This window comes from Vicugna pacos, chromosome 12 (genome assembly GCF_048564905.1).
Source record: "Vicugna pacos chromosome 12, VicPac4, whole genome shotgun sequence".
Lineage (NCBI taxonomy): Eukaryota > Metazoa > Chordata > Mammalia > Artiodactyla > Camelidae > Vicugna > Vicugna pacos.
The window spans coordinates 60,427,730-60,453,131 of NC_132998.1; the positions used below are offsets into that span (position 1 = coordinate 60,427,730).

A 25,402-nucleotide genomic window follows, 5' to 3' on the forward strand; every position below is an offset into this window, starting at 1 on the left:
GCACATCCAATACCATACCAATCAAAACACCAATGGCACTTTTCACAGAACTAGAGCAAATAATTCTGAAATTTATATGCAAACAGAAAAGACCCCAAATAGCCAAAACAATCTTAAGAAAGAAGAACAACGGTGGAGGTAGCATGTTCCCTGATTTCAAACTACAGTAATCAGAACAGTATGGTACTAGCACAAAAACAGACACACAGATCAATGGAACAGAATAGAGAACCTAGAAATAAACCCCTACTTACATGGTCAATTAACCTGTGACGAAGGAGGCAATAATATGCAAAGAGGAAATGGCAGCTTCTTCAATGGGAAGATGGGACAGCTACATGCACAAGAATCAGCTGGACCACTTTCTCACACCATACACAAAAATAAACTCAAAATGGCTTAAAGACTTTAAGACTTGAAACCATTAAATTCCTAGAAGAGAGCATAGGCAGTACGTTCTTTGTTGTCGGTCTTAATATTTTTTGGGATATGTCTCCTCGGGCAAGGAAAACAAAAGAAAAATAACAAATGGGACTACGTCAAACTAGAAAGCTTTTTCACAGCACAGGAAACTGTTAACAAAACAAGACCGCCTACTGAATGGAAGAAACTATTTGCAAACAACATACCTGATAAGGGATTAATATCCAAGATGTGCAAAGAACTCATACAACTTGATATCAGAAAAACAAACAACAGTTTAAAAGTGGGCAGAGGACATGAATAGGCATTTTTCCAGAGAAGACATACAAATGACCAACAAGCACAGAAAGATGCTCAGTGTCACCAGTCAGGGAAACGCAAATCAGACCCACAAAGAGATATCACCTCACGCTTGTCAGAATGGCTGTTATCAAAAAGGCAACACAGAGCAAGTGTTAGTGAGGATGTGGAGAAAAGGAAACCCTAGTGCACTATTCGTGGGAGTATAAATTGGTCCAGCCATTATGGGAAACAGTATGGAGATGTCTCAAATGAAAAACAGAACCACCGTACAGGCCATCAATTATACCTCTGGGTATTTATCTGAAGAAAACAGAAACACTTACTCGAAGAGATATATACACCCCTAGGTTCACTGCAGCATTATTTGTAATAGCAAAGATCAGGAAGCAACCTAAGTGCCCATAAACACATGAATGGACGAAGAAGATATGGTGTATATATGCAGTGAAATATTAACTGCAAAAAAGAGTGAAATCTTGCTATTTGCAACAACCAGGATGGACCTAGAGCGTAGTATGCTAAGTGAAGTGAGTCAGACAAAGACAAGTAATGTATGATTTCACTTATATGTGAAATATAAAAAAACAAAACAAACAAACAAATACACCAAAACAGAATCACAGATACAGGGAACAAATGGGTGGCTGCCAGAGAGGAGGGGGTCGGGAGGGTGAGTGAAACAGGTGAGGTAAATTAAGAGGTACAGCCTTCCAATTACAAAATAAATGAGTCGCAGGGATGAAATACACAACAGGGGAATCTAGTCAGTGGTTCTGTAGGAACTTTGGTGACAGACTCAGTGTATCATGGAGATCTGCAGTGTATAAAAATATAGTCACTGTGCCATACACCTGGAACCAACACAGTGTTGTAGATCGGTTATATTTCAATTAAAAATAACATTAAATGAATCTCTTCTAGTTAAAAAAAATGATATAGAACGTTTTTATCTGCCATGAACGTACCTTTGCAGGAAGTTCACACAGCCCTATCCAGCCTCAGACAACTTCTGGTCTGCTTTCTGTCACCTTAGATTAGCTTGTCTGTTGTGAAATTACACAGGAACAGAATCACGCAGTGCTCTCTTTAGTGATGAGCTGTGTTTTAAAAGCCAAGCTCATCTACCTTTGGTCTTGAGAACGTGTTCTCCCAGTGGCAGGAGGGCCAGAGCCCCGGTGTCTGAGCAGCAGTGGGAGTGTCGTGGGCTTCTTAGTTGCCGCCTGGCTTTATTCCCCTCCAGCTTGGTAGTCTTGGATTTAAATCTCACGGTCTGACTCTGATGTATATGAAAGTAAAATGCTGCCAAGACCTACGCAGTATTCATCCTCACCTCGCGGCTCCCTGTTTTGAAGGTCAAAGATGAGCCAGACTCTCCCCCAGTAGCGCTGGGCATGGTGGACCGCTCGCGCATCCTGCTGTGCGTCCTCACCTTCCTGTGCCTCTCCTTTAACCCCCTGACTGCCCTGCTGCAGTGGGGAGGGGCCCACGACTCAGATCAGCACCCACATGCAGGCTCCAGCCGCAGCATGCTGTCGCTCGAGTCAGGTAGGTGGAGGGCCCCTTGTGTCCCCCGCCCCGGGCTGGGTGGTCTGCTGTGGCCGGGGAAGGGCCCTGCGTGCAGTCCCTCAGCTTGTCCACCAGGTCCTGGAGGGCCTTTGTAGTGGGCCCCCACCTGCTTGCTTCTGTTGGGACTGGCATAAGTCACATTTGGGAAGTAACAGGGCAAACCCAAGCTCAGTCAAAAGAGCAAAACAAATCAGCACCCTGCACTGCTGTAACTGAGGGGGGCTTGGGGGTGTTGTGTTTGGAGGAGGTTGTGGTATCCCAGATTTGCCTATAGTGTGGATTAGGGTGTGTGTATTACTTCTACCCTAAGCACTTAGATGAAGCCATCTTCATATCCGCCCTTTGTTCGGAAAGTGAGGTAGGAGGCTCTTTGCGATCACAGTGCTGCTGTCACAGGACTGTGTCAGTCAGGTGCCCTGCTGTTGCCCAGGGCTGCGTTGGGAGGCCCTCCCTCCTGGGCTCAGCAGAGATGCTCCTCCCTAGGTTCTGGGGGCTGGTTTGACTGGATGATGCCAACGCTGCTCCTGTGGCTGGTGAATGGTGTGATCGTCTTGAGCGTCTTTGTGAAACTGCTGGTCCACGGGGAGCCAGTGATCCGGCCACATTCGCGCTCCTCAGTCACCTTCTGGAGGCACCGGAAGCAGGCAGACCTGGACCTCGCCAGGGTGGGTTCTGCTGCCGCCTTTCCCCTTCCTCCCCCGGGCTCGGCCCGCAGCTCAGCCACTTGTATCCAAGACCCCGTGTATGGAGATACCCCAGGGGCGGCAGAGGAGAGGGCGCCTCTGGAAATAGTTCCAGGGACACAGACGCTCTGTAGTGTGACAGGAGAGGGCTGAAGTGCTGTGAGAGTTGAGGGCAGAAGAGACGAGTGTTGACTGAAGGAATCCGGGGCGTGAGCAGAGTGGTCCGGGGCCGGAAGGACCCTGAAGGCGGAGAGGAGGGCACAAGTAGGTGGGCTGCTTGGGGACTGGCAAGTTGATGAGTGTCGAGTGGAGGGCATGTTGGGGATGAGAGCTAAGGCTGTGGTGCAGCTCGGGCCTGAGCTGAGAGGTGCTTGACTAGCAACTGATTTGGGGCTTTCCCCCCAGTTCTCTGGAGAACCAGGAACATTTATGAGCAGCAAAATGAGCTGGAAGTTTTCTTTTGAAATCGACAAAAGAGTTTATGGGAAGGATTCTGGGGCACCTCCCAGCAGTGCAAGAAGATTTGGCATCCGCGTCTCAGGAGGGACGAGAACCAGGACACCCCGCAGCAGCAGGCGGCCGCAGGCCTGCCCGCCCCTCCTGCAGGCTGCGGTGCCCACATGGCAGAATCTGACTGACCAGCCTGTCAGTGGAACTGCCAGCTGTGTCCGGGGCTGCGTCTCCTCTACTGGAATATAGATGTGCTTGCTGGGGGCCTGCCCCTTAAACAGGACCCTGTTCCTGAGAAAAGCATCCCAAGGTGTATATGCTAGGGGCAGGTTCAGGTCTGTGTTTCACGACTGTCCTTCTGGATGCTGTGTGAAGGGTGGGTTAGAGGAGGGAAACACAAAACACACGGGAGCAAGTAAGGGGACTCAGAATTGACCAGGTGAGAGGCGGCAAAGACCTGGAACTGAAAGAAAAGACATGAACTGAAGAAATACTTCAGATGTGATATGGAGGGGAAGTGACAGTGACAATGACAGTGACTCGAAGATGGGGGAGTCTGGAAGCCATGGTGGGCTCTGTCTAACCGTGTTGCTTGGAAGTACGGTCAGAGGGCCCGGTAGGAAGAAGTTCTCGACCAGGAGGCAGGCTGCGGGGGCTGAGGCAGGTCGGGACAGAGTGTGTTGGAAGATGTGCGTCTGCTGGGAGATGGTGCTCGGGGAGACAGTGCTTGGGTTGGTGAGTTGGAAGAGGTAAAAGGCAAAGCCTGAGCCTTGGAAGCAGCCAACCTTCATGGGAAAGACGGAGACAAGGAGCCAGGGGACGCAGGGTGCAACCCACCTCCTTCAGAATCTATAAACAAAGGTGCTTCTCCTGGCTGGAAATACGGCACCGCTGCTTTAGACAGTGTCATCCTCAGAGCATTGTCTTCACTTTCCTTTGCAGTGAGCCCCTTTTCTGTAATGGTACAGGCAGGAACGTGCAGGTAGTACACCCACGGCAGGACAGGGGAAAGGAGAAGAGTGTTCGCTTCAGTTTCTCAAGACCGTGTAGCCTCTAATAATGAGAAGGGTCTTCAATACAGGGCAGTAGTGTCTCCATTAGACCTTCTCCAGTGGCAGAGAGTTGTTCATCCAGATCCTTGGTTAGAGCAGTTTAGCTGTGTATCTGCTGAAAACCATGGCTGTTGAACTTCAGACATCAAGATCACCTGGAGGGCCCGACCCCTGTGGTTCTGATTCAGTAGGTTGGGGGAGGGGAGGGGTGAGACACTCAGAATTTGCATTTCTAACAAGCTCCCAGGGGCTGATGCCACTGGTCTCCAGGGAGCACACTTTGAGAATCTGGAAGCCTAAAAGATCACACGGTTCGTCATCTAAGTCCATGTTACAGCTGATGTATAAAAGCTGCTGTGGGAAATTCTGAATGCCGTTTACTCGAAGATAGAACACAGAACAATCCCAATTTAGTGAAAAGACTGGGAGGAAATATATCAAAATGTCGGCAGTCCTTCTTTCTGAGGGATAAGATTGCAGGTGATTTTCTTTTTACGTTTTGTAGCTTTCTGAATTTTCCCAGATTTTCTTCAGTGAGCATGTATTATACTCTGATAACCTGGAGGGGTGAAGAGAAAGTAAGAGTTTGTATTGAAGCCACAGCAAGGCAAGCGAACATTACACCTTCTTGCCACTTGCCAGGGGGATTTCGCGGCTGCCGCTGCCAACCTGCAGACCTGCCTGTCAGTGCTGGGCCGGGCCCTGCCCACCTCCCGCCTGGACCTGGCCTGCAGCCTCTCCTGGAACGTGATCCGCTACAGCCTGCAGAAGCTGCGCCTGGTGCGCTGGCTGCTCAAGAAGGTCTTCCAGCACCGGCGGGCCACCCCGGCCACCGCGGCAGGCTTCGAGGATGAAGCGAAGACCAGCGCCCGGGATGCAGCCCTGGCCTATCACAGGCTGCACCAGCTGCACATCACAGGTGAGGGGTGGCCACCACTGCCTGGGTTGCCTCCCAAGTGTCTCATGCCATGTCTCGACCCTGGCTTGCTTTGCCAGTTGACTGCTCCAGTTGAATGAGGTCCGCTTTACACTGCTCTTTTAGGATGGGTAGACAAACCTTCCACCCACAGCCATGGCTGTAAAGATGATTCATTTCTGTAGTCCATCAATTTAAGACATACATTTTTTCATGTTAACATCTCTGCACTTGGCTATGTCTTCTACACAATGAATGTCATGGTTGAGTTGGCAGTGTTTCTCCCTTGGTGGTACTTAAATTAATGGTGAAACTTAAAATTAATGGCATCTTAGATTCAATGAAATATGATTGTTTATTTCCTTCAACAAACTCTTGCTCCAATAGAGAAGCAGACAGATCAGCAAGTGAATTACAGTTCAGCGAGGCAGAGGTAGCAGAAGAATTGAGTCTCAGTTGGGAGGGAAGGGGTCCTTGTTGGGGAGGGCTTCAAGAAGGGCTTTCTGGAAAGTCCTGGCTTGGCATGGAAGGATGCGTAGCGTTCACCAGCTCTGCAGAAGCGAATGTGCCTTCCAGGCAGAGGGGATGTTCCACAGGAAGAGCCCCACCTGGGTGACTCTTAAGACGTCAGTAGTCCTCAAGTGGGCTGCGCACAGGGAGGGTGATGGAGGCAGCACGGTGGAGAGGACGTCATCAGATCCGTGCTTCTGAGGTTGAGAAGGTTCACCCTGACGGCAGGCAGAGTGGATCGAGAGGACTGAGACGTAGCTTCAGGGAGGCCAGGTAGGAGCTAAGGCAGGTGCCAAGAGGGTAGGCAGACAGAAGGTGGGACCGACAGGGCCTGGGGGCTCACTGGATGTGAAGGGTGAGCAAAGGAGCCAGTAAGATGGTTCCCTGGTTTCTTGCTCGAGAGTTTGGGTGAACAAGTATCACCACCAACAAAGGTGAGGAGAACAGGAGGAAGAGCAGTTTTCCAGGGAGAAGGTGAGAAGTTCCACTTGGGACACTTGCCTGTGAGACACCGAGGGGAAATATTCTGTGGCGGGGGGCCCTGCTGGATCTGTAGTCCAAGGGAGGGAGCTGGGTTTGGCCTGCAGGGGAGAATGAAGACCAGGGGAGCTGATGAGAGGCTTATGGTGAAAGGGCCCCTCGAGGGCATCCAGAAGAAGACCCTCACAGAAAGGGCAGGCCAAGGACAGGCAGTCAGGCGGAGGCTGCCTGAGGGGGAGCAGATGGAGGGTCAGGAGAAGACAAGAGGCTTGGTGTAGGGGGAGCAAAGTCAGAGAGGATTTGAGAAAAGAGGCTGGTAAGATGAGGACCAGAAAGCAGCAGTGGGACGGTGTAACCAGAAGGTGACAGAAGGCCCTGGAGGCTGAGGGACCTTGAGCTCAGAGGTGGGGCAGTACCAGGCCCCAGGGGTGGAGGAGTGGATGGGAGAAGAGACACTGGGGCCAGCTGTGGGGATTGAACACGTGGGGTCTTGGTTGCGTTCCAGCAGAGGGGCCTTGCCTGCAGATCTCCCTGCTTCCCTGTCCCATCAGTGTGTCCGTGGAGGGTAAACAAGCTCCATCCCTGGTCTCTGATCAGGAGGCTGCTTCAGGTTCAGGAGAATTTCAGCTGGGGTGGTTCACGTCACCCTTCTCCCCAGTTCACTGGGCACTGTGTGGGCCTGGCCCTGAGCAAGGCACTGAGAGGACAGAGGTGACTACAACATGGTCCCCACCCTGCCCTCCCTCCCCCTAAAGGAGAAAGCTCGGTGGTGCTTCCGAGGGAAACTGACACCTAACATCTGTGCAGAATGAGGTCTGGGGGTTGACAAAAGACCAGAGGCTGGGGGGCAGGGAGCGGGAGGCCTGGCTGGGCCTCCTTCTGGACCTACGACATGGAGCCACCCATAGGCTCAGTCTCCGCCCTCCAGCAGAGTGAGGGGACTGCCCACCAGCAGAGTGAGGGAGGGTGCCCTGGCCACCTCCCGGCCCTGTAATGAGGACCAAAGCAAGCAGCAGTGTGAAAGCCTCAGAGGCTCGATGGGCCGCCGTCCCTGAGCAAGGGCACTTTGGCCCCTGACTTCAGGTCACCAGAGGTGAGCTGTGCAGCCCTCACAGATGGTGAGGCCTCTTTGGGCCTTCACCCCCTCACCCAACATGTGTCCGGCCGACATCTCTCAGTTTTGTATTACTTCCCTCCCTCTAAAGGGTCTGTGCTTATATATTGTGGGGTCTTGTTGAATAAAAATAAATTCACATCAGTTTTTTTCTGTTAGTTCCTCTCTTGTGACGTTAAACTGTATTAGCAGGATGTGGCCATGCTGTTGACACCATTTTGGAAAATGTTGCAGTGCGCGCCTCTGAGTCCTGTCCATTGACCTGTAGTGATAACCACCCCCATGTGCACAGGGCTGGGGCTATTTGCCAGGGGCTTGATGTGCATTTTCTTTTGTCCCCAACAACCTGTGAGGTATAAAGGAGCACACAGCTACAGCTACTTCATCGCAGAGCCTGGCATCCTGTCTGGGACTGTCGGGTCACAGAGTTCACATACTTTCTCCTACAGTTCTGCTGTTGCTCTGATTGTGCTCAAGAAAGCAGGAAAAAGCTTGGGTTGAGGGAATCTGTCAGCGTTAGTTGTCCACTTCTGCCACCACAGGCAAGCTTCCTGCGGGATCCGCCTGTTCCGATGTACACATGGCTCTGTGCGCTGTGAACCTGGCCGAGTGTGCTGAGGAGAAGATCCCGCCAAGCACGCTGGTTGAGATCCACCTGACCGCCGCCATGGGGCTGCAGACGCGGTGCGGAGGCCGGCTGGGCTTCCTGGCGGTGAGTGTCCTCAGTTCCCTCTGTGAACCTTCGCTGGGTGCCCTTCCCAGCCAGCTTGATCCATGATGCAAAAACTGATGTGAGCCTTGCCCCTGGGGGCTGACCACCTGGAGGGGTAGACCTTCATGCCACAAATACTTACAGGAGTGAACAAAACAGACTGAAATTCCTCCCTTATGGCCCTTACAAGCATAAGCAAGGTATTTTAGTGCCCTTGAGGTAAGAAGATGGAGTCAGTGGTACAGAGTGAGCTGTACTCAGGAGTTAATATGTGATTCTTCTTGGAATCTTCGGGTTGTCTCTCCTTTTATTCACTCCAAAGGTATTTTATTTTGTACCTTGTGTTGATCGTGGCACTGTGCGCCCAGAAATGGAAAACAGTGTATGTCTTGCAAGGAGCTCAGGTCAGACCACCCTGGGTGGGAACTGGGGTTACGGGTGCCTCCAGTGTGCCTGGCCCAGGGCCAGCCTCAGGAGCTCACGGTTGGGTAATTCAGTCCTTGTTACCAACTAGTTCACAGCATCTGCTGACCTCAGGCTCTCTCTTACTCCAGCAGACACAGGCATGTTCTGTTCAGCGCCTGCTTTGGGTAGGCTGCCAAATACATCAGCTGTGTTCAGAGTAGAATGACCACGTCTCCCCGTTCATTTCCATGTTTCCTTCATTAGCACTGAGAGCTGAGAATGAGTAATTACGTGCCCTGTGGTGACACTGATAATGTTTCTTGAAGTGTGTCACCATAATCTGGGTGACAAAGGCCAGCGTAGAGCCCAGTGTACTTTCTGTTTCTCAGCCTGGTTTCTGAAACCCTGGATAAGACGTTCATTCAGCAGGTATTACTGAGTCCCTGTGCTGGGTCAGCCACTTCCCAGAGGAAATGAAGCGGTGAGCAGGACATTTGCCCTGCCCAGGGGGAGCACAGAGTCGGGCAGGGAATCCGGACAAGGACCGGGCCTTCGGGGCAGTAGGATGAGCATGAGGATGGGGCTCCTGACCCCTTAAGGGTAGTCAAGGTGTGCTTTCTGGGCAAAGTGAGTCTAGGCTGAGAGCAGGAGGCGTTGGTCAGGCTGCTCCCGTGTTCCGTTTGTTTGTCCTAGTGCTCTGCGCCAGTGTCATCACATCTGTCACTTTTCTGCCCCTAAAAAGTATTTTGAAGGCATTAATTAGATCAAAATACAACATACATAGAGAAAAACACACACATTTTAACAGCTTGATGAATTTTCACAAAGTGAACTTTCCCACGTAACAACCACCCAGATCCAGAAGTAGAACGCTCCCACTGTCCGCCGGAAGCCTTCCCAGGCCTTCACCCACGCTGCCCTCCACAGAGGTAACCATTATTCTCAATTCTGTCACCGTAGTTTAATCTACCTGCTGTTTGTTGTTCCTGTAAACTTTTTATTGAAGCACAATATACATGTAGAAAAGTACATAAACTATAAGTACACAGGTCGGTGACTTTACAAAATAAACACACCCTTATAACCACCAGACAGATCAAGAAATGACCAAGACCCCAGAAGCCTCCCTTGGGCCCCCTTGCAGTCGATACACTGCCCCTTCCCTCAAGCCCTCCAGCCGGTGTATTCACCCTCCCGATGACCTCGGATGTTTTGCCCCAGTAAACTTTACATAAGGAGAGTCGTACAGTATGTCTGTGTACGCCTGGTCACTTGCGCTCAGTGTCGTGTAAGGTTCATAAGGCTGTTGCATGTAGTTACAGGTTGCCCTTCTAATTGCTTTATAGTATTCCGCTGAATGACTTGATGCTGATAAGTGAACCTTTGAGTTGCTTCCTGGTTGTGATGATCATGAATAGCACTGCTAGATGGCATTCATTCTCAGTGTGCAGTTTGTGTGGTGTCTGACTCATGCTGAGCAGTGCTGTATTTCCCAAAATGTAACATCCAGTGGTACCCTTGGGAGTTCACTGTGGTGCTTTGGGGTGCCTTGGAAGACAGTTTGAGAACCACAGGGTCAGACTGGCATGGGAGGACTTAACCTGGAGTTGGAACCAGCCCAGGGGTACAGGGTGGCCCTCAGGATCAGACAGTTCTGAGTCTCCTGCCACAGCTGCTCAGTTCAGCATTAGCAGGTGAGTTATCAGGGAGGCGGCTCCTAGGCCCCAGCTCAAGTAAATTCTGGTGTCTATGAAATTTACAAAAATGATCATAGGGTGATAATGCCAAGAAAATTAAAATAGCAACGGAAGTTATTTTCTCGGTTTCCCTTCTAGAAGCCATCCTGTGGGTGACTGCCAGGATTTAAATTTCTTATTAATTCAGACCACTAAACTCAAGCTCCCCCACCCACTGAGATTTATTATAACCAAGGTTTTTCTTTTCTAAGAATTAAGCTTAAAAAGGTGTCTTAGTGGGGAAGGGTATAGCTCAGTGGTAGAGCTCATGCTTAACATGCACGAGGTCCTGGGTTCAATCCCCAGTACCTCCGTTAAAATAAATTTACCTAATCACCTCCCCAAAAAAAGTCTATTTAAAAAAACATATTTTAACTTAATGATTTTCTAAATGGCTTCTCTGGATTCCTCTTGCAGTATCACCAAACCCAGCTTTGTTTCTGCTTCCGTTGGTGACGTTTGGGCCCTTCTTAGGGACCCATGGCCCTCAGTTTCGCCTGGAGCAGACCCCAAGTTCTCTTGCTTACCAGGCGTGTTGCTCTCAGGAGAGAGTTGGGGGTGACTGTTAGCCGGTTCTCAGACTTCAGAGGGCCTGGAATTGCCACCACCCCACCCCCAACCTCCATCCCCTGCAAGCTCCTCAGCTGCTGAGCTCTGACCATGCAGTTAACAAGCTCACATTCTGTGAAGGCTTTGTTGAGAGTCAGGAGAAGTCACAGGATTCTCTCTGTTTGCTCTCCAGTCCCCTTTTTTAAGTATGGGGGGTCAGCAAAGGGGAGGAAAGCCGATTAGTGCTGCCAGCCCTGTGATTAGAGGTTTAAGTGAAACGCGCCCCACCTGGTCCTGTAAATGCTCTGGTAACATTAGGGTGTGGCTACAGAGCAGTCCACCTGGTTCTTCTCTTTTGGATTCAGGCAGTCGTCTCCAGATTCCCCCAAGAGAGGCAGTCTTCTTGGTCCATGTTGCTTGAGTGGCGCTTCGGCAGTGCTGTTTCTGACCCTGGCATTCAGGTCTTGTGAAGCCATTGCGTTAGCTAATGGCTACTTACAGCCCAGTAAAGGTCAGAACCGTCAGACAGAACCAGACAAGGGGGCAGCTGCCTTCCCTGTGGAGGCAAGGGCTGAAGTGTGAAGGGGAGGCCCACTGCCTGGCCCAGCGGCCCCTCCTCAGGGCATCCTGAGCTCCTGTATCTCGTGCTTCTGTCTCCCTCCATCCTTCTTGGCTGAGCGTCTCACTCAGATTGGCCTGTATCGGGGCGGGGGTTATGTGTTGGAAATCATGGGTTTTAGAGTAAAGACATCCTTACTCAAAAAATGGCACAATTCCTGAAAACATGGATAGGCAGCATTGTCCCTGCAATTCTTCCTCCTGGGGCCCTGGCGCGATGTTACTCTGTGGGCGGAAGGGGGGCCCGGGAGACTGGGAGTCTTCCTCGCTAGGCCAGTGTTCACGTCAGGAGCTTGTCCAGGAATGGCCTGGAGGTCTCTTTAGGGGGCTGGACGAAGCCCGCGCAGGGCCAGCCTGGGAGGGAAGGGCATCGGGCATGGGTCCTGGACCAGCCTCAGGGCTGCCCCTTTACTCTAGTGCTTTCTAGCGTGAGAGTGATAGTAAATAACACTGACACCTGCTGTGTGCCTGTCCTGAACTTACACTCAAAGGTAACGGAGATGAAAATTAGTCAAAACAGAGTACAGTTTTGCCTAAAAATACTCTAAAAGATACGTAATTAAAATGACAGATGAGAAAATGTCCCAGGACCCAGGAGGCTGCTGGCTGGGGTGCCACTGCATTGGCGGGGCTGGGGGCCTGTGAGAGCCCCCCTTAGCTCTGCAGGTTGAATACTAGCCTAGCCAAAACAAGGTCCCCATCAGTTAGGCCAACCCAGCAGGACAAGATGCAGCAGGGCCTCCACGAGTGCCTTGAGGCCCCACTGCCCCTCCTGCTGGGGCTTGTACCTGGTCACTGAGCCTGGCAGGCCCTGGTTCCAGCGGTGACATTTACTTCCAGGTAAGTGAGGACCCCAGCCTGCCTCCACCATGGTGGTGCTTTCTGATGGCCTCAGGAGGCTGTAGCCAGCATCCTGCCACCCTGGCGTCACCGTGGTCCTTGTCCTTCCACAGAGCTACTTCCTCAGTCGAGCCCAGAGCCTGTGTGGCCCCGAGCGCAGCGCTGTTCCCGACTCGTTGCGCTGGCTCTGCCACCCACTGGGCCAGAAGTTCTTCATGGAGCGGAGCTGGTCGGTGAAGTCAGCTGCCAAGGAGAGTCTGTACTGTGCCCAGAGGAACCCAGGTGAGGACACCTTCGCAGCCATGAGAGCCGCCGGTACTGCAGGCCCTGTGCTGCGGACACGTGGAGACACGGGCTGCCTCAGTCTTGCTCTCCCTGAAGCTCAGGGAGGTCACGGGCCTGGTCAGCAGCTAAGCCGGGTTGGCAGCTCGCCTGTCTCTGACATTCCAGCCCCATGGTCCTGACACCAGTCACACTGCCACACGTTACTAAATTGTGACTGAGCACCAGCCATAATCTTGCCCTTGTTCTGGGCGCTTTGGAGACTCAGAAGATGTGTGGAGTTGCTATTTGCTGGCTCCAGTCTCCCGCTCCCACTGGAAAGCAGACATAGACGGAGCAGTTAGGGAACAACAGGCGACAGACGGTCATCAAGTGCTCAGAGTGGTGGCGGGGACAGGGCTCCAGGCGTCGGGAGGAGATGCCGGCTCTCTGTCTCTGGTGTTTGACAGTGATTGGAGTCGACTCGCCCAGCCTCGGAGCGGGAGAGCCTGGTCAGGTTGACTCAGACTCGAGCAGCCAGTGGCTTTCTGCACTTTTCCTCTCTGAGCTGGGGGTCTGGGGAGAGTCAGGCGTGTTCTGTAGGTACAGGGGTGTGTGTCAGACCCTTTGTAGGGGGAGGTCTCTGTCATGGACTGCCCCTGGCTCTCACCTCTTGCAGGCTCTTGTCTCCAGAATGTTCATAAGCATCCTGCTTCTCCATCCTTGTCAAATTGAAACCCACACTTCTGTGGTGTGTCAGGGGAGGAGGGGGCTGGTGACGCCCTGCTCTGGGCCTGCCAATAGGGGAAATTGTCAGTGACAGTCAGCTGTCACAAGTATCGTTTAATCAGTTCAGCCAGACTGTCGCTGGCCACATGTCCCATGAGAAGGCTGTGGTAAGTAGGAGCAGGGTCTTCCTAATTCATGTCAGGCAGCAGCTGGGTCCTTGTCTCTGCTGGCTGTCCTCCTGAGCCACAAGAGGCGGCCCCTGAGACTTGGGGAAGCATCCACCTTCCCATCTTCTGTTTTCTGACAAGGCTTGTGGCCACCATCTTCCAGCTCCCAACTCTGAATGGAAGAAACGAGTATTGTGCCAAAAGACACGGCACCCCTCACCCACCCCCACCGGCGCTAGTCCAGGGCCGCGTAGCATCGGACTTGACCACCTTCCCACCACACCCCCACTTTCTGACCGTGTAACAAGCAGTTCGGGGTTTGAGAAGGTTTGAGCCCATTCCGAGGGGACAGCTGTTCCTTGGGCACCCCTCCCACCCACTGTTTTCTCTGTGGGACAAAATGAGCTCCTGAGGGAGATCCACTCACCCTGCCTCTGGGCCTTGCTCTTCAGCGGACCCCATTGCCCAGGTGCACCAGGCCTTCTGCAAGAACCTGCTGGAGCGAGCTGTGGAGTCCTTGGTGAAACCTCAGGCCAAGAAGAAAGCTGGAGACCAGGAAGAAGAGAGCTGGTAACGACCCCAGGACGGGCCCCTGCCTTGGGCCATCTGCCCGGGAAGCCCAGGGAACAGTGCCTAGTGTGGGATCTGCAGGGAAACCCAGTGATTCTTCGCATTTATTTCTCGAGCCTGGCAGCCCGATGAGAGCCCTTTATGAACGCTGACCTGGCCTCTTTGCCCTTTACTCCCAGACTAAGTATGTCATGTTCCCCGCTTTTCTCCTTTTTACCCACCCCTTCACCGAGTGGAGTCCGTTCTTGCAGCATGTCAGGGATTTGATTCGTTTGCTCTGTGGGTGGGAGGGGCGGCCCGCTGAAGGGGGGAATGGAGCGTGGAGGGTGTGGCAGAAGGCAGACACCTCTGCCCAGACATCCTGGGGACCCAGACCAGTACTGAGTATGTCAGGCGATTCTTATTCTTAGTGTGAGCACAGTCTTTCCTCCACAGAGGAAGACCTGAGAGGTAAACAGATGCCAGTGTCACTCTTGTTCAAGGCCCAGGCCCTGACTGGAGTGCACCTGAGTGAAGAGGGGAGGGCAGTTCGGCCTGGGAGATCAGACAACTTTCGGGAGGAGATGACAGTTGAATTGGGTCTTGAAGGGTGAGGGATGAAAGAGAAAAGCTGGCTCTCCCAGCAGAGGGAAGAGCGTCAGGAAGGCCTGAGGAGAGTGTGAAGGGGGCGGGGAGTGCAGGGGGAGAGCTCAGGATGTGCCTGGCACAGTGTGGGAGAAGGGGCCAAAATGTGCCCTGAGTCTTCGAACTGGAGAGCAGCCAGGCCGTGCATGTGGTCCTTGTGTACATTTTGATATACGTGAGACCCTTTCTTTTCTTTCTAGTGAATTCTCCAGTGCTCTGGAGTACCTGAAATTGCTGAATTCCTTTGTGGACTCTGTGGGGATTGTGACCCCACCTTTCTCCAGCAGCTCCGTGCTCAAGTCAGCGCTTGGTAAGCATCTCGCCGGAGGCGCCACAGGCTCAGGTTGCTTGATTCAGGCCCTCACAGCCCCTTTGTCCCAGGAGTTCAGGGTTATGCATGTGCACTCTAGAATCTTCTCTGTACCTAAGGTGTGTATCTACAGCCCCCGTGTAGCCCCGACCCACCAGCTCCCCGCTGCTGGGCAGCATTTTGGGGGTAGGAAATAATGATTCTCCTAAAAGTGAGATGATGAGCGAATGTCTGTCCTCCCTGGGCCCTGGCTGGGGGGCCAGGTCAGGAATTCTTCCAGATGCCCGGAATGGGCAGCGAGTGGCCTGGGCAGCGGGGATTGCTGAGGGCTCAGCTTTAGTACACAGTGGTTCCGGGCTGCTCTTGTGTCTGACCCTCTCTACTGAAGAGGCCTTTTCATCTGGTGTCTCTGCTGCTCCAGCTGCCCATTGCCTTGGGTGACACAGCATAGCCCACCAGCTGAATTGGCTCCGGGACATTCTTTGCTTCTGTCTCTGAAGTGCCATCAGGGTGATGGCACATGAGCTGCCACCTCCCGGGCTTCTAAGGTTGCCGAGGGAGGGGTGTCAAGCTCCCTTCTGGCCCCTCTCCCGATGAGGGGAAGGATCCCAGAGAAGCAGCTGCCCTGTCGTGACCACTGACCTCATGGCCTGCCTTTATTTCAGAGTTCAGAAAAGAACGTGCTGTTTGGCCTTTTATATGTCCATTCACTGAGCCTCAGAGAGGAAAAACTAAAAAGATTCTAACATGAGCCTGTTAACTGCAAATATTTTGGAAGCAACGTTTTTTACAACTATTGGGAGCTGAGGTTGCTTCCAGCTTTTTACTTAAAAATAGCACCACGGTGAACATCTTCATTGAACTTTTATCTCTATTTAGGCCCATTTCTTTGTGATGGATTGCCAAAAATGGAATTACTATGTTAATGAACATTTTTAAGGCTCTTAATGCAAAATACCAAGTGCGTTCTGAGGTTGTGCTGGTCGATGCTCCACCGAGATCAGGTTGGGGGGCAGCCCACAGGCCCCAGCCCGCCACCAGGAGGGAGAAGTGACACCCTGTGCGTAGGAACCAGGTCCAGTGCGCCAGGTCCTGGTTTCTGCGGGTGCCGGAGCAGCGTTTGGTTCTATTTGCCTCTAGGCCCAGACGTTGTCTGTCGCTGGTGGACATCGGCGATCACCATGGCCATCAGCTGGCTCCAGGGAGACGACGCGGCTGTGCGTGCTCACTTTACCGAAGTAGAGCGTGTCCCCAAGGCCCTGGAGGTGACAGAGTGCGTAGCCCTCCTTGACCACTTGCTTCTCTCCAGGGGAATCCCAAACGCGGCTGTGCCGAGCCTGCTTGTCCGGGTTCGTGGAAGGAGCAGGTCTGGGTGGCTGTCAGGGTGAAGGGTCTGGCAGCCCGGGGGCTACACAGATGGAGAGAGAAAGCGAGACACAGGGACATGGCCCCGCAGAGGAACCTAACCCGGCAAGCACGTCCGTCTGTGTGTATCACCCCGGCAGCTGTCCGCGCTGCTTCCGGAGCCTCCCCCCTTCTCCACAGAGCCACAGGCTGGATCCCAGCCTCTTCAGAAGCTCACGGTGGAGCCAGGCAGTGTGGTGGTGGCTCGCAGCCAGTGCTGGCTTGTGAGGGCCTGAGGACCCTTCCCTCATGTGCCAGCCTTGTATCCAGTTTCCTCTCCGCCGCCCTCCACTGCCGTCAGCCCTGTCACTGAGGAGGCCCTTAGCACAAGGCATCGCCAGAGAGCTTTAGACGTTCCTCCCTGAGGGCTCATGCCTGCTTCTTGGGGGCACGTGGCCTGTAGTGATGGGCAGCCAGCGACATCCTGGCTGCTTCTGACTGGACCTGAGTGTCCCTGACATCATCTGCCATTTGAGAGAAATTGTAAAATGCTCCAAGGCAGAAAGGCCTCACCAGGGCTTTCCTCAGAGCCAAGGCTGTCGCGTTTCCAGTCAACCAGACCCTTAACCAGGAGGGCAGGAGGGAGCTGAGAAAATCAGGTCTAGGCAGGTTCCCTAAGGTCTGTCTGACTCCAATTTCATTTAAATAACCCATTTTTAAGCATCCTGACCAGTGAGTGCCCACCCTATGTGTGTGATCTCCCAGCTAACGCATCTGAGGAAACAGGCCCAGTGAGTAAATTGTCTAAAGTCACCTCATTTCTAAAAACGAGAGCCGTAGTGTGCAGCCCAGACCCTCCGCAGGCCTTTCTTCCACCTGAACTCAGTCACTCTGGGGACCTTTGCTCTTTAGGGATAATGCTGCTGTGGGGCCTCCCTCCCCATTCTCTCCCCAGTCTGCTCTGTGAAATGAGACTAAGTTTCTCAAGAGAGCTGAACCCCTGGCTTCTGGGGGAATGGCCCCTTAGCAGGTGCAAATAATGGGGCCAGTACTGCATGTCACCACAGGAGCAGCAATTGGTATTATTGGCTACCCTACAGATGAGGAAACTGAGGCACAGGTTGTTTGAATGACTGCCTTAGGTGACATCTTGATGGCGGCCCTGGTGGTTGAGCCCGGGTCTCTGATCCCTTCCTCTCGGCCGCGTGTCACGTTCTGGGGTCACCTGTATCCCTTACACGATTTCATCCATTCAGTGAATACTTAGTGCCTACTGTGTTCTAGGCTCTGGGAGGCAGCAGTGAACAAGATGGCAGGTTATGGCCATCAGCAAGTAGACAGTGGCCCGTCCTGCTCTCCTATGGGAGCTGTTGCCTTTGCCAGGCCTCCTGGCTTTTGTGAAGCTGCCAGCACATCTCATCACTGGGAGGGGTCCGGGCCAGAGGCAGATCAGCCTCCAAGAGTTCACACAGCATCTGGTGAGGGGAGGAGGTTCATAAACCAAGAGTCAGTGTTGGGGGAGCAGAGGGCCTGACCCCAGGACAGCCAGAGGAGGCTCAGAAGGGCAGGAAACAGAGCAGCCAGGACAGGAAAAGGCGGACCAGAGAGCCCAGCAGGTGGAACAAGTCTCAAGAGACAAGTGGAGAATAGTGAGAAAGGGTATTCCAAGCAAAGGCACCCATGTCAGCAGAGGCAGGGAATGGGGAAGGGAGAGGCGTGAGCTCAGGGCCTGGAACCTGAAGCAGGGTCAGAGGCAGACGGGAGACAGGGCCATGGCCAGGCTGGGAAGGGCCTGTGTGGCCATAACTGACCCTGCAGCTTGCCCTCCCCCCTACTTTCCTCGTTTCCTACTCCAGCCACGCTGGCTCCTGGACATTCTCACGTGTGTCAGGCACTCCGGGCCTTTGCACGTGCTGCTGCTCTGCCCAGAACCCTCCTCCCTAGAAATCCACGTGCCCGTTCCCCCAGTTCCTGCAGGTCTCTGCTCGAGTGTCACCTTTCCAGCGGACATCCTTGACCTTCCTTTATAAAATGCCACCCTCTTCCTTTGCATGAGTTTCCTCCATGGCACTTGCACTGCCTGGCATTATCTAGTCAGCGTCTAATGCATTTATTATCAGACTCCCTTCTTAGAAAGTGAATACTGTCAACATCCCTTGAACGAGGACAGTGCTGTAGGGGTGGGGAGCCCACCCCACTCAGGGCTGGCATTTCAGATCTGGAGCTGGGGACCTGGAACCATTATGGCAGCATTTGGTTCAACAGATCCATGTGTCATGGCAATGTGGGGGTGACATTCTGTCTAGGTGACACGCACTGCCTTACCTCCTTCTCACCCCCCAGGAGCCCCCTGGTGAAGGCCGTCTTCCACACCTGCAGAGCCATGCACGCCTCGCTCTCCGGGAAGGCGGATGGGCAGCAGAGTTCCTTCTGCCACTGTGAAAGGGCCAGTGGCCACCTGTGGAGCAGCCTCAATGTCAGTGGGGCCACCTGTGACCCTGCCCTCAACCATGTGAGTGGGGGCTTATCTGTTCCCTCGGGGAGGTGCTTGGCTCTGCTGGGTAAGAGCGATCTGACCCGCCTTGAGCAGCCCTCTTCCCCAGGATGCGGCCTGTTGGTCCAGGTGGGCTCCCTTTCAGTATGTGGGGCAAGCATGTTTCTACCCAAGTCCCAGGTCCCACTGGCCCTCAGCTTGGTCAGCCCCAGGTGAACCTTAGCTGGCCAGGGCTCTGTATTTGCTCCAGGCAAGCTTGAACAACTCCCCAGGCCCCCGCGGGCAGCCTTGAAATGGGCCCTCGCCCCCTCGCGTGCGCATCCTGAGCCGACTGAGTGCCCTGGGCGCCCCCATGGCTGGCTGCACACCTCGAGCGGGCGGCTGTGGTGCATTGTAGTTGCATTGCATGTTCTGGTGATACCCGTGCAATGTTTCCACAGTGCATCACAGAGGCCTGCCCGGCCCACGAGAGACTTCCACCTATGCCTTGTTAGGGGGCACTGCTGTCACTGTTGGGTCACAAGGCACGGCCATCGGGAGAGGGGAGGGGAAGAGTGCCTGCCGCTGAAAGCGAAGCATCGTCTTATCGCTGGCAGGAGGGTGGGTTCACTCCAGAAGGGGAGGCAGGAGGTTTATTCTTGAGGGTCAGACTCCCAGCCCTTCACCAGGTTTGGTCCCAAGTGGCCAGACTGGCATTTCTGGCTAGAGGTCATTGGTGTCCCCAGACCCTGGGGTGAACCCAGGCAGTACAGGCAGTGCGCCGACAGGGCCTGAGACCGAAGTTTCGTTGGGGAGCCACAGCATGCTTTGGGCCTAACTCTACTGGTCTCCGGTGCTGCTTGTCTTCACGAGAGGACCACACTGTCTCAGCTGAGTGTGAGGAACGAGAGCGGCCACAGGCACCCTGGGGACTGGGGTTCCTCTGTGTGGGAGAATGGGCCTAGCAGAAGGGACCCCACAGAGGCTGGCCGCCCTCAGGGCAGAATCCAGCCCCAGGCTGCTACCTGACCTCTTGAAGGTGCCACCTTTATTTGAGGAGAGAGGCTTCATCCTCATCCATGTCCCCCTGAAGCTGTCAACAGCTAAAAAACCGTGGCCCAGGGCCAGGGCAACATGCAGTTCCAGGGCAGGTCTGGGGTGGGGTTTGGGGCAGCACTGGGACCTCCCCAGGCCCAGCACCCTGGAGAAGGGGAAAGCCAGACTGGGCAAGAAGAGGAATGGCCTGGGGAGATCATGTGCCCCATCTCAAGAAGCACTTCACGCGCTCTTGGCTCCCTGGTGCTGGGGACCCTTGGGAGCCAGGCCAGCAGCGCAGCCCCGTGGGTACCGAGCCGCATCCGTGCCTCGTGGCGCCAGTGTGGACTGAGGCCAGTGCTTCTGAGGCCGGGCATGGTGCCTGCACCCAGCACTCTCGTGTGACACGCACAGCAGCCCGGTGGTGCCCATTCTGTGGTTGAGGAAACAGGCTCAGAGGGATTTGGTCCTGTGTCAGGGTTGTGTAGCCAGTCGATGGGAAAACTGCGGCAGATGCAGGGCAATGGTTCTAAACCCAAGCATTCAGCAGCTCTGCCTTGGGCTCCTGTCTCCCCCACCCCAGGGGCCACTTGGGCCGGGCCTCAGCTGCCCTCTGTTAAGGCCAGCCTCCCTCCCCACTCCTCCATCTCTGGGCTATGCTGCTACCTCAGGCTTTTCGGTTCCACTGGAAGGACAGGGCCATGGCACCTTTTGAGCATCTCAGCCCCAGGGCAGCCCTGGGGGTCTCCCGTGAGGTGGGAGGAACCTGCACCTTCCTGTCAGACCCATGAGGGTTTTATTCCTGCCACTTGTGTCCCCTACATGAGCTGCTGCCCCTCTCTGAGCCTGGGCTTCCTCGCCCACCAAATGGGAGAACAGATCTCCCGCCTGGGGCTGTGGAAGGGACTAGAGGCCATGAGCTGGAGTTTGCTTTTCAGCTGTTCTTTTGCTTCCTGTGGGGTGCTTTCCAGGCCATGCCGCTTGGGGCTCCCCCCTTTCCTCCCAGGACTGCCAGGTGTCGAGCCGGGGAGGGCCTGGTAAGGCTGGGATCCCTGCCCCAGTGATCAGTTGGTCACCTGCCTCCTCCCTCGTGGCTCACCCCACAGGTGGTCCAGCTGCTGACCTGTGACCTGCTGCTGTCGCTGCGGACAGCACTCTGGCAAAAGCAGGCAGGGGCCAGCCAGGCCCTGGGCGAGACCTACCACGCATCAGGTGCTGAGCTGGCCGGCTTCCAGCGGGACCTGGGCAGCCTGCGCAGGCTGGCCCACAGCTTCCGCCCAGCCTACCGCAAGGTGAGGCAGATCGGGGCCCCAGAACCCGGCAGGGCACCCACATGGGGTCGTGGAGTCGGCCCTCTGAGGTCAACTAACCTGTCAAGCACTGGGCCTGGTGCCTCAGATCCCTTTGTTTGGCTCATGCTGGTTAAGTACTTGCTGTGTGCCTGGCCCTGGAGCGGGTGCTGAGCAGGCCACACAGAGGCCAGCACGGTTGCGCCTCACCAGTCACACAGGAACGGGGGTGCTCCTGGCCCGGGGTGGAGAGGGGCAGGAACACACGCAGGAGCTCTCCTCTGGCTTTCACAATTGGCCTCAGAGCGACTCCCTAGAACTGCATTTAGTTCTCTTTCTGAGCCACTGTGGGCTTTGGTTGTGCTGCGTGACTCTCCACGGGACACCCCCAGCAGTGGCCACAGGATCTGAGCTGAGGCTCTGAGGGCAGGTGAATAACTGGGCTGACTGGACTCAAATCATTTCATTGTTTGTTTTATTTTTATTGCTAATTAGAGTATATACTCAACATATTTCCACCAAATTATTTTCCAAAAATTCAAGTGAGAAGGCTAGAAGTGTTAGGAGCGAAGGGCCATGTTTGGAAGGGTGCAAAACAGGAGAACTCGGGTGAGGCTGCCCCCACCCTAGGGTGCTGTGGGACCCCTACAGGGTTACACTGTGGCCTGTGTGTGCAACAAGCCGGGACAGACCCAGCGGACAAAATAGAATCACGTGAGAACCACCGCTTGCTTACCAGGGGAAAGAGGAAGCAGGCCCCAGGCTCGGGCCCGCTAGTCTGCTGCGGACGCAGCCTCCTCCGGAAACATTTCCGTCTGCCTCTCCCCTGCTGCTACCCCTTCACTGCCTCCCCTGTTGCCTTCCAGGGTGGCACTCAAGACCCTCCTCACACACTGAGATGTTATGATATAAAGGAACCTTGAGATTTTAAGAAATTAGAGACCTCAGCCTGGCCCTCCCATCCCCAGTGACTCATGTACAGCAGAGCTGTAGACTTTCACCTGGGAACCTGGACTCTTCCTTTCTGAAGAAACAGAAGGAAATAGGACCCTGCACCTCCGTTGTGCCAGCCCAGCTGTCCTCTCCTGTCCCCGCATCACCTCTGTCCTATTTTCACACCCAGGCTACTTGTCTTCTAACCCCAGAGGGCGCGTCGGTCACCCGCAGAGGAAGCAGCCCTTAGCCTCTTTCTCAGCTTGCTGTCTCCCTCCTGCCCCACCAGCTGGCCTGTGCTGTGTTCCCCATTCGTGCCCGGCTTGCGTCGGGGTTCAGAGTGAGGACAACAGAGGTTGCTTTTAGGGCAAGTAGGTGTGGTGGGAGGAGAAAGGGTGTCGTTGGGTAGCACACGAGATGCTACAGGGAGAGGTACCGATGGGCACAGATGGGTCAGGACCCAGGGCTCAATCATGTGTCCCCCCAGGTGTTCCTGCATGAAGCCACTGTGCGCCTGATGGCAGGAGCCAGCCCCACCCGCACCCACCAGCTGCTGGAGCACAGCCTGCGAAGGCGCACGGCTCCGAACACCAAGCACGGTGAGCCCGCCAGCACCCAGCTGCGGCACCCTGCTTGGAGGCCTGGGTGGGCCCTGCCTGGGGAGGGGTCAGAGGAGGAGGAAAGGAGGGGAGAAGCCCAGCCCAGCACTTATTTGACATCTGCAGTGTTCTCAGAAGTGGTGTGAGAATGAAAGCAACCTAGGCTTGATTTGGTGGGTTGCTGGGGGCGGGGGGGGGGGCATGAAGGTGCTGTGGGGCGGGGGTGGTGTTGCTTGGGTTGTGGTGGGTCCCACCTCAGAGTGGGGAGGGGAGGGTGGGGATGTCGCAGTGCTGGAGTCTGAAGGAACCAGGGGCCCCGGAGCCCCACTGCATGGATTGCGTCTCAGCCCCACCACAGAGCAATAGCCGTGTGGTGCCCGCCAGGTCCAAAGCGGCTCGGCTGTGAACAGGGAGAGCACCAGAACCTCCCTCAAGTGGGTATGAGGATTAAGTAAGTTCCCACCGAGCCTGGGAACAGCGCCTGCATCATCGCGAGCGCTCAGCGAGTAGTTCCTACATATGTCTCTTTGCTCCCACAGGAGAGGTGGACGCCTGGCCCGGCCAGCGAGAGCGGGCCACCGCCATCCTGCTGGCCTGCCGCCACCTTCCCCTCTCCTTCCTCTCCTCCCCGGGCCAGCGGGCAGTGCTGCTGGCCGAGGCCGCCCGCACGCTGGAGAAGGTGGGCGACCGACGTTCGTGCAACGACTGCCAGCAGATGATTGTCAAGCTGGGCGGTGGCACTGCCATCGCCGCCTCCTGACCACCCAGGCCCGCCACCTCCCTCTGCCTCTCTGTGTCTCTCCCTCCTCCCTCTGTCTCTCGGTCTCTCTCCCTCCTCCCTCTGGGAGCTATGAGATGAGCCTTGTCTTCTGAGCTGTCGCCTGCCGAGGTTTTTGGACCACCTCAGGCTAGTGGGCCCCTGGAAAGAGCCTCTTAAAGCTGCTGTGGGCAGATGCCCACATTCAGGGCCCAGTGGGCCTGAGGAAAGACAGGGCAGGGCAAGAATTGGGGGTGCCCTGACTTAAAGAAGCAGGGGGAGCTCCCAAGCTGCTCAGCCCCACCTCCAGCCCTCCCAAGATGCTCTCTCCTCTGAACTCCTCTCCCCCCTTTCCTGCTTCCTTGTTTTTTATCAGGCTTTCCCTCTGGGGGACATAGGTCTCTGGGCACCGGAGTGCTTCGCTCTTGGCACTGTGCCCAGCATGCCCCCCTTTTTATACGAATGTTTTTATATCAGTGTGCTTGGGGTTGCCGTGGTGCAGGGCTAAGCTGCTGTGGCATCTTTATTTCTCTCCGTGAGTCTCTGTCCCCCTCCCTGTGCCTGACAAAGCCAGTTCATTGTTTTCTCTTTATTACACAGGACAGTCAGGGAAGGAGGGAGCCCAGCCCTGGGGAGGCGGGTGGGTGGCAGGGGGCAGGCCTGGGGATAGATGAAATAATGTCGGCATTATTTTTTAATTTTTTAAAAAATAAACGGTATCTTATTTAATTGTCCTGTTCTTCCCACTCCCCCGCCCCCTGGGATGTCAGCCCAAGCTCGGGGTAGGCCCAGGGGGCTGAGAGAGATGAACCCACGCATTGGGACTGGGGACCAGGGGCCTTCAGTATGGGTCCTCAACCCCCTCCCACCCCAACTCCTACCTCCATAGTCCGTTTTTACCCATAATTCTTGACCTGAAAATAAGCCAGGGTGGCAGGGACCAGCCCCCAACCCCTCCCCAAGGACAAGTCCCTTTTGGTGGTGGGCACAATATTGCCCAAGTTTGGCACTAGGAATGAAGCCCCCGGCCTAGAAGAGGGTCCTGGGAAGCAAAGTGTCCCACTTTTCTGGGTCCCCTGGCTTGGTGCCTCCCCAAGGCCATTTCTCCTGGGGCATGAGGACTGCCTGAGCCCCGGAGCCTGCTGAGAGGCTAAGAGGGGCTGTCTTCCCTCCCTCCCTGTGCTTCTCAGCCCCTCAGGCTGCTTGGGATAGGAAGTGGGCCAGGGCCCCAGCACAGACTGGGGGTCCACACAACAGGGGCTCCCCTGATGCCAAGTGCAAGCTGGAACAGTTGGCTTGGCCCTCCCCCCACAACTGTCATTTATGGCCCTTGCCCGCTGGGCGAGCCAGCCTTTGTGTCATGTGTACATACTGTGCCTTTTCTCCTTATTGTTTAGGGGTGGGAGGGTTTTGTTTTGTTTTTCTCACTAAAAAGGGGGATACACCTGTGGCTTCCTTGATGTGGAATCATTCACTGTCCTGGATGTAGGTTATTCAATAAACACAGATTGGTACCACCCAGCGTGAGGTGTGTGCGGGTCTGTGGCGTGACCGCTGTGGTGACTAGCCAGGTGGCTGCATGCCTTGGCCTCCAGGGGGTCAGGGACTGAGGACAGCTCCTCCCTCTGCTGAGAGGCCCCTGGGAGGCTTCACTCCGCTGGACCCTCCTTGCCTGCCCACACACCTGGTTCCTTCCTTCCAATGCCGGCTGTTTGGCTAACACTCCAGGGCTGGGGTGGGCCTAGGATGAAGGGGGTGCTGGTGGTGTTGCTGGGGTCAGAGGTCACTGTAGGCAGGACACAGAGCTGACTGCTGAGCAGACAGCAGCAGTTCTTTGGGGTTTGGGATGCTAAGCCCTTCTGTGTTCACCCTTTAGAGAGAGACCTCTCCCCTACTGGGAGGGCCACACCTTGGTTTCCCCATCTCCCTGGAGGCATTGAAACTGAGAATGTGG

At 54.8% G+C, this 25,402-nt stretch overlaps 1 protein-coding gene and 1 non-coding gene across 2 annotated transcripts in view; both read left to right on the forward strand.

Moving 5' to 3' along the window:
- SREBF2 (sterol regulatory element binding transcription factor 2) overlaps positions 1 to 24,965 on the forward strand; it is a 54,667-nt gene extending 29,702 nt beyond the window's left edge. Inside the window, exons 8-19 of the mRNA XM_006207136.3 lie at positions 2,079 to 2,271; positions 2,776 to 2,957; positions 5,120 to 5,396; positions 8,040 to 8,209; positions 12,471 to 12,639; positions 13,967 to 14,084; positions 14,909 to 15,018; positions 16,159 to 16,291; positions 18,706 to 18,874; positions 20,977 to 21,162; positions 22,580 to 22,691; positions 23,231 to 24,965. Of these exons, the coding sequence (XP_006207198.2) occupies positions 2,079 to 2,271; positions 2,776 to 2,957; positions 5,120 to 5,396; positions 8,040 to 8,209; positions 12,471 to 12,639; positions 13,967 to 14,084; positions 14,909 to 15,018; positions 16,159 to 16,291; positions 18,706 to 18,874; positions 20,977 to 21,162; positions 22,580 to 22,691; positions 23,231 to 23,451 (2,040 nt within the window). The 3' untranslated portion in view covers positions 23,452 to 24,965. The remainder of the gene's footprint in view (positions 1 to 2,078; positions 2,272 to 2,775; positions 2,958 to 5,119; positions 5,397 to 8,039; positions 8,210 to 12,470; positions 12,640 to 13,966; positions 14,085 to 14,908; positions 15,019 to 16,158; positions 16,292 to 18,705; positions 18,875 to 20,976; positions 21,163 to 22,579; positions 22,692 to 23,230) is intronic.
- TRNAV-AAC (transfer RNA valine (anticodon AAC)) lies at positions 10,591 to 10,664 on the forward strand. The gene has a single exon. It is a non-coding gene; the product is annotated as a tRNA-Val (tRNA).
- Positions 24,966 to 25,402: the final 437 nt, after the last annotated feature.